The sequence below is a fragment of the Neodiprion pinetum genome, chromosome 1 (genome assembly GCF_021155775.2).
Source record: "Neodiprion pinetum isolate iyNeoPine1 chromosome 1, iyNeoPine1.2, whole genome shotgun sequence".
In the NCBI taxonomy this organism is placed as follows: Eukaryota; Metazoa; Arthropoda; class Insecta; order Hymenoptera; family Diprionidae; genus Neodiprion; species Neodiprion pinetum.
In genome coordinates, this window is record NC_060232.1 from 16,012,735 (window position 1) to 16,027,534 (window position 14,800).

At 40.0% G+C, this 14,800-nt stretch overlaps 2 protein-coding genes across 2 annotated transcripts in view; both read left to right on the top strand.

The window, feature by feature from the left end:
- LOC124220168 (arylsulfatase B) overlaps positions 1-14,800 on the top strand; it is a 557,318-nt gene that overhangs the window by 438,416 nt on the left and 104,102 nt on the right. The window lies entirely within an intron of this gene.
- On the top strand, positions 2,595-3,949 carry LOC138190768 (putative nuclease HARBI1). Its single transcript, XM_069135038.1, has 4 exons — positions 2,595-2,828; positions 2,900-3,229; positions 3,322-3,463; positions 3,564-3,949. The coding sequence occupies exons 1-4, from the start codon at positions 2,595-2,597 to the stop codon at positions 3,947-3,949; spliced, it is 1,092 nt and encodes a 363-aa protein (XP_068991139.1).

Genomic DNA, 14,800 nt, shown 5'->3' on the forward strand with positions numbered 1-14,800 from the left:
TCTAGTATGTCCAGTACACGTGTTATTAAGATGTATGGTGCCAGCGCCTGAAATCGGAACACGGTACGTGAAGTCGCTGGGACATAAGTTATGTAGCGTTGCTGTTTTGGAAGCAGAATAGATTCGTGAATTCGAGTTAGGCAATGCAGTCCAGTACGTGCCAGTGAATGATGCCAGTCTCATGTCGCAGTTTGTGGTTGCTAATTGCCAAGGATTCAAGAATAGGTCTACTTCGCAAAGTTTATGATTTCCGATATGGAACAGAGGTTGGTTTAGTCCTCACATGTAGATGTTTTCAGTTGGGATGCACTTTGAAAAACTGAGTTTCGATAATTGGAAGTACGATGTGCGATTGAAGGCTATCGCTACGTAATCGCTTGCGGGCTGTATGAACGCGAATTATTATCTGTCGAGTCGTATTTTTGTTTTGCAGGTATTGAAAGTAGGTGAGGAAGGTTAAAAGCGTCGTTATTTAATAATGGGATAGTTATGACGTGAATCAGACGTGGTTCGATGTAAACGATGTCTAAGCTCGATATGCTATTCAATTCTTCCAGCGTAGGGGGCGTCCATAGGTATCGGAAATTCGAGTTGAGGTTTCAAATTTTGAATGTGTTGAAGACTGGATATGATCTGTGCTGGGGACAGGACCTTTGGGTGAATGATACCATTTTGTGCGAATAAGATAGCTTCAACCAGGTTACTTAGATCAATTTCAAACTTGTTCATATATACGTCTAGCTCGACTAAACGGTTAATGAGAGCTATTGCGAATTTGTTATTTGATATTTGAGCTTTGGAAGTAATTCCCTGGTTCGTAAGTATTATGAGTACATCATCTTAGTCACAACCACGCTGTATAATGTTGTCGAATTTATTTTTATAGATTCCGAAAGTTGACTGTACAACGTGTGTTTGTTCGTTAAGTAGTGTCGCTAAGTGTTTTATGTCATTATACAAGTTGTCGATTTGATTGTTTAGGCATTGTCCGTTTTCTGCGTCTAGCGTCCCGAAAAGTGATTTTGCGATCGCGCCTATGAAGTATATGGCACCTCGTTTTTTTGTGACGTGTTACGAGTTTAGCCAATTCCACATGGGATTTGCTATTGAGGCGGTGGCCTATCAATTTTTTTATTTGAGTCTGGTATTTCCTGGACGGATTCAATCTCTGGGTCAACATGCGTATATGGTCACCTGTGTTACAATGGTTCCATGTTGCGGTACATTCATTACGAATCATGTCTAAATATTAGGAGATGCGATTGAATTCCTGGAATATGTTACCGAGGTCGATAAAGTTGATCATTCTCCATTCGTTGTTAAAGGTCCGAAGGTTTCTTAGTTGTTCGAAATAGAGACCCGGATTTGGCTCTATTCGCTTCATGGAGTATGGTACCGAGTTATTAGTGCCGTTAACAGTTATGAAGGACCTGTAATAATACGTTATGAAAATAAGGTCTGATTAAGATCCGGTCAGCCAATTAATTGTGGAGCTGTTGATAACTTCATTATCGACGTTTGGTTGTTCATGATGTGGTGGTGTCATGACATAATATTTTGGAAGTAGAATGTGCGTGGCGCGGGATGATGGGGGGGAGATTTCAGAAACGAGAGTCGGGGTTGATTTATAGTAACGTCAGCGTGCTGTATTAAGTTTATTCATGTGGACTACTTTTGTCTTGTTATTCGGGAGATATATTTCAGCACTGATATGGTTTATGGTACGTTTCATCTAGTACAGCCCTTTGTAATTATCTCCGAGTTTCGTTTCGGTCTCATTGAGTAGGTACACTTGTGAACTAGGGACGAAGGCGCGAGGACGAGAATTCCTGTCACAGTAAGTGTCAGTTTTGTGTTTTGTTGCTGCAGGGTTTGCTGTAGCTCGTCTGCGGAGCTGTTATAGGAAACTACCAGCGGAGGTGACGGGTAGGGGGGGCAGAAGGAGTAATTGGAAGGTGAGAAGGATGAATTGTAAAAGCGTCTCTGGGCAGGGAGAGGGGGTGGCGAAGGAGGCTAGGAGCGTGTGACGCGCGCTTATGGTGCGGGAGAAGATCTGTAGCCGGATTCTGTAACTCGCTATCGATAATTATCGCTATCGTTAACCAATGCTATCGACGTTTTTCGTTTGAAGTGATTCTCTACAGCCGTGATGTCGATGTTTGTTGGACGGCCGCGTCGCTAACTATCGACGAATGTTGCTTAGCTTAACGAGGACTGAAGAACGCTCGTTTAGGCTTGAATATTGTGTTTTATAGTACTACCTACATAAGCTACGCGCAATAGGCGCCTTTGGTTAAAGAAAAAGAGTGAAAAGCCATTATACGGAGTTACAAGAACGTTCTATGTCATTGTGAATTAATTTATTCGGTTATTAATACTGAAGTATAGTGGCTATAGTTGAGGTAAGTGCCAAGTTTTTTGTATTATATATGTTTTCATCATTTAAGTCAAATGATTGATTCAATGAAATCTGATAACTGATAGGTTATGTTTGTTTATAAAGCATTCCGATGTTTACGCGTCATCCGTGTAAACTTATTATGAGGTGTAATACAAGTTGTTTTAAATTTTTAATTCATTCAAATTTTTACAGGATGGCAGAGGGTCATCTTGCGATAGATGTATTAAATTTAGATTATAGAGTCATGCGTTTAGAACAAACATTAGAACGCAAGTTGATGCGAAGAGAGCAAGACTCATTTGATTTAACAAATGAAGAGTTTATTGAGTTATACCGCATAAACCCACAACTTGCAGCAGACCTGATTGACACTCTACAGCCTAGTTTACAACGTGTGAGGGACAGTGGACTCTTAGTCCAAACACAAGTATTATGTTTGCATGCCAATTACCCATTTGCATTTTATTGTGAACTATACTTAGTATATTCACGTGGCAGGTATTAACAGCTGTGAGATTTTATGCTACCGGTTATTATCAACGTCCAGTAGGAGACCAGTGCGATATCTCATTAAGTCAGTCATCAGTGAGCCGGTGCATTCGTGATGTCACAAATGCTATCAATGAACGATTACTAAAGCAATGGGTACAATTTCCCATGACTCCGGAAGACCGGCAACGAGCAGCATCTCAATTTGTCACCGCACGTCAACCATTTCAAGGAGCTATTGGAGCAATTGATTGCACTCATGTCGCATTGTTTGGGCCTAGAGAACATCAGGTGGCATATGTTAATCACCATGGATATCACTCACTCAATGTGCCAGCGGTACAATTTTTAACCGTTATCACGTAGATACGTAGCAAATACGAGTGTAATAAAACACACAACTATGGATAATGAAAACGTTTTCCATGCAGATATGTGATCCTAATTTAACGACATTAAACATCAATGCACGTTATCCTGGGGCAAGAAATGACACATACATATGGAGTACATCCTCTGTACGACGCATAATGGAGCGTGAATATAATCGAGGAGAAAGAACGTTTCTGATTGGTAAGTTGTAACTTGAAACTTGTAACATTTATGAATAGTAGTTTTTAACATGGTGATTCATTGATAAATAAATTACTCATAATGTTGAATATTTTATCAGGTGACCAGGGTTACCCCTTGGAACCATGCCTGACTCTATTACCTAATGAACGAGAAGGAACCCCACGTTTCAATTATAATCAATCGTTGTGTAGTGCAAGAAACTGTATTGAACGATTGTTTGGAGCGCTTAAAAGTACGTGGAGGTGTCTTTCTAAACACAGAGTTTTGCAATATGAGCCTGAAATGGCTGGAAAAATTGTTATTGCCTGCGCAGTATTACACAATATGCGTATTGATTTTGGGCTACAACCAGATATGTATGAGGATCCAAATGAATATGTGATGAATATACCTAACATGGCGAACATGGATGATGATGACGACAATAATCTTCCGCCTCTTGCACTTGCTCGCCGTATTCAAGATCGGTTAATACATGCATGATTTAGATTATGAAAGATATAATGTTGTTACGGTGGATGTAGACCATAAGAGGCATAATATTGGTACGGGGGAACAAGTTACTCTTCATCGATTGATTCAATTTTGAGATTTTGCTGAGCGGAGCGCAGACTACTATGAATGTCAATACAATGGGACTTTTGGGTCCGGCCGTTCGTTATATACCCAAGATATGCTTACGTATCGCAGTGGAGGTGGCACAAGTCAGGGGTGGTTTTATGTTTTTGTTTCTGGCAAATTCCGTACCCCTGACTTGGCTGACGCGGCGCGTAGGCCATACTCAAGTATACGGGTGTATGGGCCTGCTAGCCGTCTAAGGATAGCGGTACCCTGGGCAAAGGGATGGGTAGTTCTTGCTTGGTTCGCATCCGTGAAACCAAGGCATATCACAATGTAATACGACATAATATTAAATTTAGTTTACCGAATTTTCAATAAATTTGTAAAATCTGAATAATAATATATGTATTTATTATTATTATGAAACTATAACGTGTATTTAAATTTCTTATATATTACTTATTGGTTTAACATTTTGATATTATATTTGTATATTCTAAAACGAGTACATATATCTATATTTTCACTATATCACTTATCAGTTTAACATTTTAATATTATATTTGTATATCATAAAACGAGTACATAATATCTATATTTTGACTATAATACGTTTTGGCATTTTGAATTTAAATAATACTTATTGATATAAACTTTGGTCCATGTTCAATAGTTTGTTGTTTACGATGGAGTCCTATACTACACTACACTACACTATACTGTACTATTATTGGTGAGTTGGTAAAATCTGTGATAGTACTTCCACTAGCTGAGGCATGACTTCGATTCTCGTTTTTTCATTTCAGCGTTTTGCACAGCTGCATCAGCTTGCCGTTCCATCGCTTCTGTCAATCGATCCATAGCATCAGCATGACGCTTTGTCCCTACTGCCCTGTAATTTTGCAGCTTCAGCTAGCATCTGCGAAAATAGTTTGTGTAAATGAAAATTATCCTATATCATATAGTAAATAGATAGCAGTTTTACTGAAATTACAACTAAACATCGTTGATTGGGCATGTGACTCAGCAATTGCTGCAAACTGGTCCCGTGTAGAAGATAATTGTTTAGATTGTCTTCCTTGAAACAGAATAGCATAATTGTTAGTACATAGTCTATATTCGATATGGTATCAGTGTTCTTTAAAATTCATAAATGATGATATTGTACACATGTAACATTTATGACAGAATCACGTACAACGTTCTAAGTTCAATGCAAATTGAGAATACATACGTTCTCTTGGTCCTGTAGTTGGGGCACTGTCGGTTGTGTAAGGTTTTTTTTTTGTTAATCTTTGAAGTATCGGTGGCTCTTGGCATTGACTGCTGCCGATTTGTTTTGTACATCCAATTTTTCTATTAGTGCGTGTTTTTCTATATTTTCTTTTATATTTTTGACTTGCACTTTACTTTCTGCAATGCCTTCATCGGTGTTGCTCAATTCCATATATTCCCAGTCAATGAGGTCAACATTGGGGTTTTCTATCGGTATTAAAAATAATAATGTTTGAAATGGAACAACGATTCAGAATACTTCATAATAACAAAGTCATACCGTTATCTCCATAGTCATTGGCAACGTCTGATTCAAAAACATCAGTGCATGTTGATGTACTCGCTATGTGGTCAAAGATGCTAATTACACGTGGAGGTTTTAATAATGGTGAGGAGTCGCCTGCAGCAAGCTGTTCTTGTAACTCCTATTTCAAGTCAACGAAACAAAAATTCAATGTTACAATGGGAGTATTAATAGTGTATTACAAATCATGTATTCAACTACTTCAATGTCAACTTAAATATAATTTCCACAAACTATGTAATAAATACCTCTTTTTCAGGAACGCTACCTGGACAATCAAAGCTACCTGCAACGTAGTTTTTGCCAATGATTCCAATGACTCTTAGCTCTAATGGTGTCAATGGAACTTCGTCAATTTCTTTATTGCCTGTTGCATTACGCTGATTTGTAATTTTACGTGCTTTCTGTGATGTTCGACATTTCATATCTCTTCAAGTCTGTGTACATGAAATTTGATCGTTCAAGTTATTTATATTGCAATTGGTAAAATATAATTAAAAATATTATGTCTTGGATTATACATACTACTTGCCATTGAGCTGTGGTTTTGGTTGCACCTTTTGCTATATTTAAAGCATTTGCCAATTGATCCTATTTTTTACGGAGTTCTTCCTTTTTATTCATAATTAGGAATTTCTCTTCCGCAATCCCTTTGTGTGTTTCGAAAAACTGCACCATTGCCGCTAATTGTGCATCCGTCGCCCGTCCGCTTCTAATTCTGTTTTTACAAAGCGTTTAGATATACGTTTATTAATTATGTCATACTGATATTCAATTTCATCAGATTTTAAAATGATGTATAATTGTTATATTATACTTACGATGCCATAGTTTGAAACAAGATATAAACAGAATTTATCGTAGGTTCAAATAATTAAAGTACGGTAGTTTGAACAAAGGAATAAGCAGTTTTACTATTGTTGACACAACGGGCAAGCTAACCGCGCTTATATAAATTTACACAGATGCGACCGACACCTTACATTATATCACCTAAAATCACTAAAGTCCCTATACAATTCATAGTAATATGCGACGTTGTCACATTTCAATGAAAGTTGTCGACTTTTGTCGTTTCACATACAGCACATCTTGCAACGATTTTGTTCGATGACGCGTAGTTACAGAATCACTGTCTGTCTCAACCATCGATAGTGCAAGCGACAAACGTCGCCACTTAACGTTATCGATAGTACTCGGTAAAGAGTTGCAGAATTCGGTTACTGGGGGGTTTAATGTGTCACGAACAGGTGAGAAGGGAAATCGAGGTCAAGGCTGAGGTGGCTGCGGTGCAGCGGGTGAAAGAGTGGCTGAAACACTGACCTGCACAGCTGTTGGTTCGGCTTGATTCCAAGTGGTACAGGATGAACTGTCGTTTTTACAGACCTTAATGTTAATGTCAGAGTTTTTGAATATATAATGGATCATGCAGCGTACGGACTTCCAATCTAGTTTATCCAGTCCGCAGCCTAGTCTTGGAATTGATATGGATTTTATCTTGTTTTCGAACAAAATATTTTTTAAATTTGTCAGGGTTTAGAAGAAGTCTTTTGGAGTGGGTTTTCATGATACTTTGTTTTAGTCACCAAGTTGTATATGAATTTATCACCGTGTGGGGGGGTCGGAATGACGTCGGTAACTGCCGGAGAAAATCCGTTCAGTTGGGTTCGGTCTACGATTTTTCGTTGCACCAATTTTATGGCAACACCTTGTGATAATTTGCAATCGGATGATATGCAGTGGGCTAAGTTGTCATTCTGGTCGAATAAGTCGGTATTTGTTTCTTTGATATTGACGTTGCGTCTTAACGGCTGATGCCGTCTGTCTAGCAAAAAGTCGGCGTATGTTGGTGTATTATAGTATTTTGAGTTAGAACACCTGGACAGTCGTTCGTCTGAGTCTGCGTCATAGCCCTCTGAGTCGGAGTCGGGTGTCATCAAGTCATCGGAACTGTCAGATATGTCAGCCTGGTGTGCTAAGTTCGGTTTTTTATGTGATTCCAAGTTACTGGAGGTATAGATTTTTCGACAACGTTCAACTGCGGGATCACGAGAGCTATTTTTACAGTGGAGAAGTGACAACATGAGTGCCTCGTCGTCAGAAGATTAGCTGCGTGAAGAATTGAAAGATTTTTCAATAACCGTCGGTTGTGGGTTGCTCCGTTTCTTAGGTGGAGGCGGATTGCCTGATTCGTCGGTATTTGATCGAGTTCGTCCAGGGTATATCTTTCTGTCTTTCGAAAGTCTTGTCGATTGCAGTGTTTGACGTTTGGCAGTTTGATTTTACTGGAAGGACTTAGACTTGGTCTGGTTTTGTGTTTAATTGCGTGAGATCGGTGAGTCCAAACGTTGGTACTCGAAAAATTTGCTGAGATGTGCTGTGAAAGAATTTAAAGTTACTTAATGTAAGGTGTGCAACTACGTCAGAGCCAGCAAGATCGTAATCGCATACGTGTAATATGTCAGCTGATCTGGTAGCGTCAGAGGTACAGTCGTGAAGGAGATGTTCGAACGCGAGGGGTTTTGTTTCACGACAGGCGTTTAAAGGTGCGACCCCCTTGAGGGGTTCGTCTTGCTGAGTAAGGGAGTTATCTGGGATCATATGAAACGTGTGGCTGTTTTCATTGATGTGAGTTTGGGTCTTAGAAATTGTGTCGATTGTCTGGTTGGTAATACCGGTAAGGGATAGCCGTTCTTTTGCTGTACGCAGAACTTTTGGTCTAGTGACGTTATTTTTTTCTAGATTTACGTGGGCACCTGTGTCAACTATGAATGTCAAATTCTCGTACAATTTAGGGGCATTAATTTGAATCACTGGTGGTTTGTCTTTTATTGATCTTGTGATGAGGACGTGATTTGCTGTGAACGCTGTTTATTGGTGCCGCCGGGAGAACACCGGGAGTCGTTCGGTTTTAAGGACTGTTCGGTCATTATCTGATTATTGTCATGGTTTGAATTACGGTTGACGTTATTATCAGCGCGAGTTCTATATTTGTCAATTATATGTGCGAACCGTCTGCAGTAATTACAGTAATGTTCTTGACTCCGGTCCTGTCTATAAGTATCGATAAATCGGCAACGTGTGTCAATGACCGATTCGTTTACATTTTGTGCAGAATTGTTTGAGAACATGGCGGCATTCCGCGGCCGAGTGACTTGAACGGCTTCAAAATTGGTGAACTATGTCAGGCTGATCACTGGTTCCGTTTTCGGATGTTGCTTGTGCGTATGTGGCCGGCGCCGGGGGCGGGGGTGAGTGAGGTTATTGGATTGCAGTGGACGGCAGAAACGGAGATGGCAGGGAGGGGGTGGGTGGTGGTAATCCCGAAGGTAGAGATGATGTCAGAGGTGAAGATGTGGATGGAAGAGAAATGGCTGTTGACGGCCACAGAGAAGGAAGATTGGCTGAACAGAGCTGACCAGCACTTGGTAGTCGTTGCCTCATCAATTCACGCTCTTTACCGAAAGTAATTTCTATCGCGCCGCTGAGTGTGGTTAAGGGGAGATATACACCTAGAAGCCGTAAAAAAAGGTTCTATTTTAAAAATGTTTCAAAGAAAAGTAATCATTTATTTTAGATCAGAGTTTTCATTATCTAAAAGTACATACATTCAAATATATGTCAAATTTTTTTTATGTACAAATATCAAAAAGATACAAGGATATCGTAGGATTCTTGGAGGTCCTTGAAAAAATCGGCGCACACGGTACCCACTGGCGTATCTTCAAAAATCATCTGAAAAAAAAAAAAAAAAGATTATTAAATAAGATACTATAATCTAGTACTTGTCATAGCCGATTTCAAAATTATTGGTTTTTAACAAAATGGCGGCCATTTGAATATAGGTAACGATTTTCGGGCCTTAAACGTGTAATTACTTTGGCTATAAAATGAAGAGTAAGTAACGAAAAAAAAAATCCTATGACAAATACTAGGTAATATTATATAGAATGACCACAAAAAATTTCAAAGCAATCGGTACATTGGTTTTTGAGAAATTTTGGGTACCGCTTTGAAAAACGTAGTTTTGAGAAAAACACGTTTGAAATTTTAGGAATTAAAAAATCATGAAATTTTAAACTTACATGGAATCATCAATACCAGGCCCATAGTGTAGGTCTTCTACAGTCGACGGAATTCCCATTGCATCTAAAGCTTGTTGCCGACGACGAATTCGACCTTCTTAGGGGGGGAGCACTGTACAATTCTATCACAAAAGAAATCTAACGTTTCCAGTTCTCGGTTATAACTGCCTTATTTTTCGAAGAATTAATTTGCGATTTTCACCAAATATTCTAAGGACCTTAAACTTTCAGAAAATGTAAAAAAAAAAAATCGATTTTTTCAATTTTCTAGGTGTATATCTCCCCTTAATCTATGACTGACTACCCTTAATTCTGGGTCATCGTGAAGACTTCTGATGAAAGTCAGTAGGCTCTGTTGGTCAATGTGGTTCAACCAACCATCGACTCTGTGGCGGGAATATTCGGCTAGAATCGTGGTTAGCAATTTCGTTATTAACCGATCTACTTTCCTGCCAAAAACTAGAACATTCTTGTATGAGCCTTGCTTTATGCTGCCTCTTGTAAGTGTAATAAACATGTCGCTTATATCGTTGAGAGTCTGGAAAGGTTGTTCGAGAATTTTGATAATATCATCTATCGTGATGAACTCTTTGCCATGTAATATTTTTACTGCATCTCCAGTCATTCTGAGCAAGATCATTTTCGCGAATATTGATTTTTCGTTCGGTCGTACGAGTGAGTTAGCCTGTTTTATTGTGAAGATGAAGTCGTCTACTGAAATGTTATACCCGTTGAAGGGCTGAACCCATTGCATAGCGTCTTCGGCTAATACGTATGACATGTTATCGTCTTGGGTGTCGGGCATCGTACTTTAGTGTTCAAGCTTTTGCGGTAGTGAAAAATGTAGGTTAACTTAGCAAGGTAAATTATAACAACTTACAGGTGGATGTAGTATAAGATCACGAAAAAAAAAATGCACAGTCGACTGGTTGTGAGGCTTGTAGATTGCCGGTGTAGTTGTCCTGGGGTAAGTGCGTGTGGTGTCTCCGGTGTCCAGTGTCGGATCGTCGGTGAAGCAGAGGTGGACGTCGTAAGTGAGTTCGTGGAAGATGAGTTCCCAAATTGGTCTCATACTTGGTGCTTGATTGATTCGTATTTTATCGTGGTTGTCTAGCGCTAGTCACTACTTTGGTGTTCACGTAGTTACTCCGGGAGATTTCATGCTGTTGCTGTTGCTGATGTCGTTCGTTTTGATGTCGTTTTCGAATATTTTGAGTGCTTATTGGCCTGTTGTCTCCAACTTGACGTGTGATTGGTAATGCGGTGACTTGGGAATAGGAGAGGAACGTAATCAACAACACAGTGTACGCCTTGTATTGTAGTCTTTTATTATTATTTTCTCGAGACCACTTCGAGCTTACACGTCGCGCGTCCGAGACCGACTGACTGTATTGCCCCCCACTCTTTACCATAGTATCGGTTCCTTATCTTACTAATGTGCGTGGCAGCACCGTACGGGAACGGGATACCGCACCCTCCCCCGCTATGTTTGCCAGCCGGCTTGTACCTGATATTGTAGTAGTTACCACCACCTTATGTATACGATGAATATACATTGTTTTCTTAATTCTATCGCCTTTAACTATCTTTACGCATTTCTATCTTTCTTTTTGCGAATTCGCTCTGATCGTCGTGGTTCAACGCTCGACGGTTGATTCTGTTTTTTGTGACCATTTCGCCGTTGTCAACCGTATCCGCAACCCTGCTCGCTTTTGCTGAAATTAACTGATTGGCATGTGTCTTTTCCAAATCAACCCGCCTCCTGTCTTAACATCGTACATCGTATCTGGCGTCCATTCTTGTATCATCACGGCCGGCGCCCAATGCTCCCCTCCACCTCTAAAACTTTCGCTACAACTAAATCTCCCACCCACAAATCTATCCTTCGCGAGCCCGTGTGATCTTTTATCTGCCGTTCTTGGCGGAACTGAACATGCTCTGCTGCCAACGGTGGGCGTAAAATAGAAAATCGGGTTTTTAATTCTCTATTAGTCATCATAACGGCTCGAGATCTCTGTGTCGTCGCGTGGGGGTCGCTCGAAAATCAAACAAGAACTGTCGCACCGGTAACTGCAATGACATGCCATCATCCATCATGCTTTTTATTTTTCATTTAAACGTATCTACGAGGTTTTTTGCGGCTCCGTTCGTGGCCGGACAGTGCGGCGCAATCGTTCTATGCCTAATGCCTCCTCTCAGAGCACCCACTGAAATTTTTCCCCCGTAAACGTGGCAAAATTGTCCGTCACAATATGCGCAGGATAACCGTGCCTAGCAAACATTTCTTGGAATACATTTATTTTTGTTTCCTCGCTCATACTCGACATAACGAATATTTCCGGCCATTTAGAATGACTATCAATTACTATCAAAATCATTTTCCCGCCGATTGGTCCTAAACAATCCGCATGAATACGATGCCATTGAACGGGTGGCCACGGCCAGGAAGTAAGACGTACTTTGGGATGATTTTTACGTGTTTTTAGACAAGGCCAACATGCGCTCGTAATTTCATTGATATCTTTATCTATTTGGGGCCACCAAACATATGATCGGGCTAATGCTTTCATACATGCCACGCCAAAGTGGCTATGGTGAAGTTCCTTCAGCACTAGCGATCTCAGCTGGCTGGGGATCACCACACGGTACCCCCACAATACGCAATTGCTTTTAACTGAGAGCGCGTCGCGTTTCTCCCAAAAGCTCTGCATCCCCTTCTTTTTCAGATTGGCTTCTGGCCATTCGTCCATCCAATATCTTATTATCTGGCACAATACAACTTCTTCACGCGTAGCTTTCCGTACCATGCTTCAGTCGAGCGAGGCAAAATCGGATTCTTTTATACCATTCATGAACGTATAATCGATATCTTGGAGTATTTGAAATTTTTTTTCCAATTTTTGCAGATGTTCAATTGGTAGTCTACTGAGCCAGGCAGTATAATTCTCTCTTCCTTGAATGTGTTTGATATTATACTTAAAAACCGACAAGAATATAGCCCAACGCTGCAAACGTGCTGTTGAGATCTCAGGGATCGATTTATCAGGGTGAAATATACTTGACAACGTGGTGCTGTTCGTTTGGATAGTAAACTGGTTTCCATATAAATATTGATAGAACTTACGAATTTCGAATACTATCGATAAGCCCTTTTTGTCATGATGCGCGTATCTCTTTTCGCTCACCGTCAACGTCCAACTCGCAAAACAGATCAGCCTATCATATTTGTCCTCTTCCCGATGTGATAATACTGTGCTAATTCCATACGGCGATGCGTCACATGTAACCGCTATCGTTTTTTTTGGATCAAAATGTGCCAGCGTAAGTTCACTTGACAATTCTTTTTTAATCTAAGTGAAGCTTCGATTACATTCATCCATCCATTTGAAATCTTTTTTTTTCAACGTTCGTATAATGGGTAGAGTTTATCTGTTATGTTCTTAATGAACCGTGCGTAATAATTAATCGAGCCCAAAAAACTTTTCACTTCTGAAACATTTTTTTGGTGCTGGCACATTTTTTACACTATCTATTTTGTTTCCTGAGGGATGGATTCCTTTATCATTCACTCAAAATCCTAAATACTCGGTTTCCTGTTGCGCAAATTTACATTTTTCATACTTTAACCGCAATCCGGCATCGCTTAACCGCCTCTCGTACCCAATCTAGGTGTTTTTTCCTTCCGACGCGGCGATCGAAATATCATGAATGAAGACGATTACCCCTGGTATTCTTAACAATAGAGATGCCATCACCCTTTGAAAAGAACCCGGTCGGGTGGACACTCCGAACGGCAAACGATTATATTGAAACAGACACAAGTGAGTGCTTATCACCACTAATTTTTTGCCCTCTCGGTTAACGGCAACTGTTGGTATGCCTCAGATGAATCCAGCTTCGTGAATATTCTCCCCCCTCTCAACACGTCTAACACTTCTTCGACCCGAGGCAACGGGTAATGATCGACTTTCAAAACGTTATTTAGCGTGACCTTAAAATCTCGTGACCGGGTAATATGTCCCTTACAATTTGATTACGGCGACCTAGGTTCCGGAAAGCGAAGACCACCGCTGGCCACCAATATTACGTCCCTGGACGTCGTTTTTTCCCGAGCGGTGAGGAACAAACGGGTTCGCCTTGGCCTTTACATCCGGAGACAACAGAAACTTGAATCATGGTTGAATAACATTTGGAAGTTTGAGGTATGAACTATATATTTGGTTGGATAATTTGTGGAGTAGTTTCGAGCAGAGGGTGTAGTTCATAATTAATGAGTAAAGTTATACGTGAGATTGTTGAGTGTTGGAAAGAAAGACTTGTTCGTGTCAAACATTGGAATTGGAGTGCCTGAGGTGAAGAGGATTAGACGTAAGGTGTGCAAAGTGGTGGGGAATACAAGTAGCAGAGTTGGCAAAAAGTGAGTGGCGTGAGCCAGAATGCAAATAGGAGGGTAGGAATGAAATGATAAGGATACTGCAAGGATCATGGGAGGGCGGCAAGATGAGGGAGACGTGTGGCAATATGCCGGACGTAACAATAGGTTTGAGTAATTTTTTCGTATTTTTTTGAAAAAAGGACATCAAAAAAGAAAAACTTTCAAAAAAAAAAAAACGGCACGATACTTCAAATTTTAGGAAAGTCATGACTATTGAAAAAAAAAGCCATATTCTTAAAAATTCATAACTTTTTTGGGATCTGATAGAAAAATTTGAAAAAATTCCGAGAAACTGTTTTCATAGAGTAGAGAAGGATAACAAACCTTCGGCCAAATTGAAAGGGGTCGGATTTAAAAGTGGTTGATTCGGCGTGTAATGCCCCACATGTATAGCGTCGAATCCCAACGCATATTCAATTTATAGGGTGTAGAATAAAGACATTCTTATTACACAAAAATATCATCCATTTAATTTATAATGTTACATATCAGATTTATTTCTCCAACTACTGTATGTACTGTCAAAACCTAACCATTTTACAGAAGATTTTTTTCCATGCTTCTTGAGAACCGTCTCCACGAGATAGATGTCCGGATGTTCAACCCTGAGGGGCTCTTGTTTGTAGAAACCGCCAGCGATAGGTTGATTTCAATGATCTTTGAGCTTGTACGTC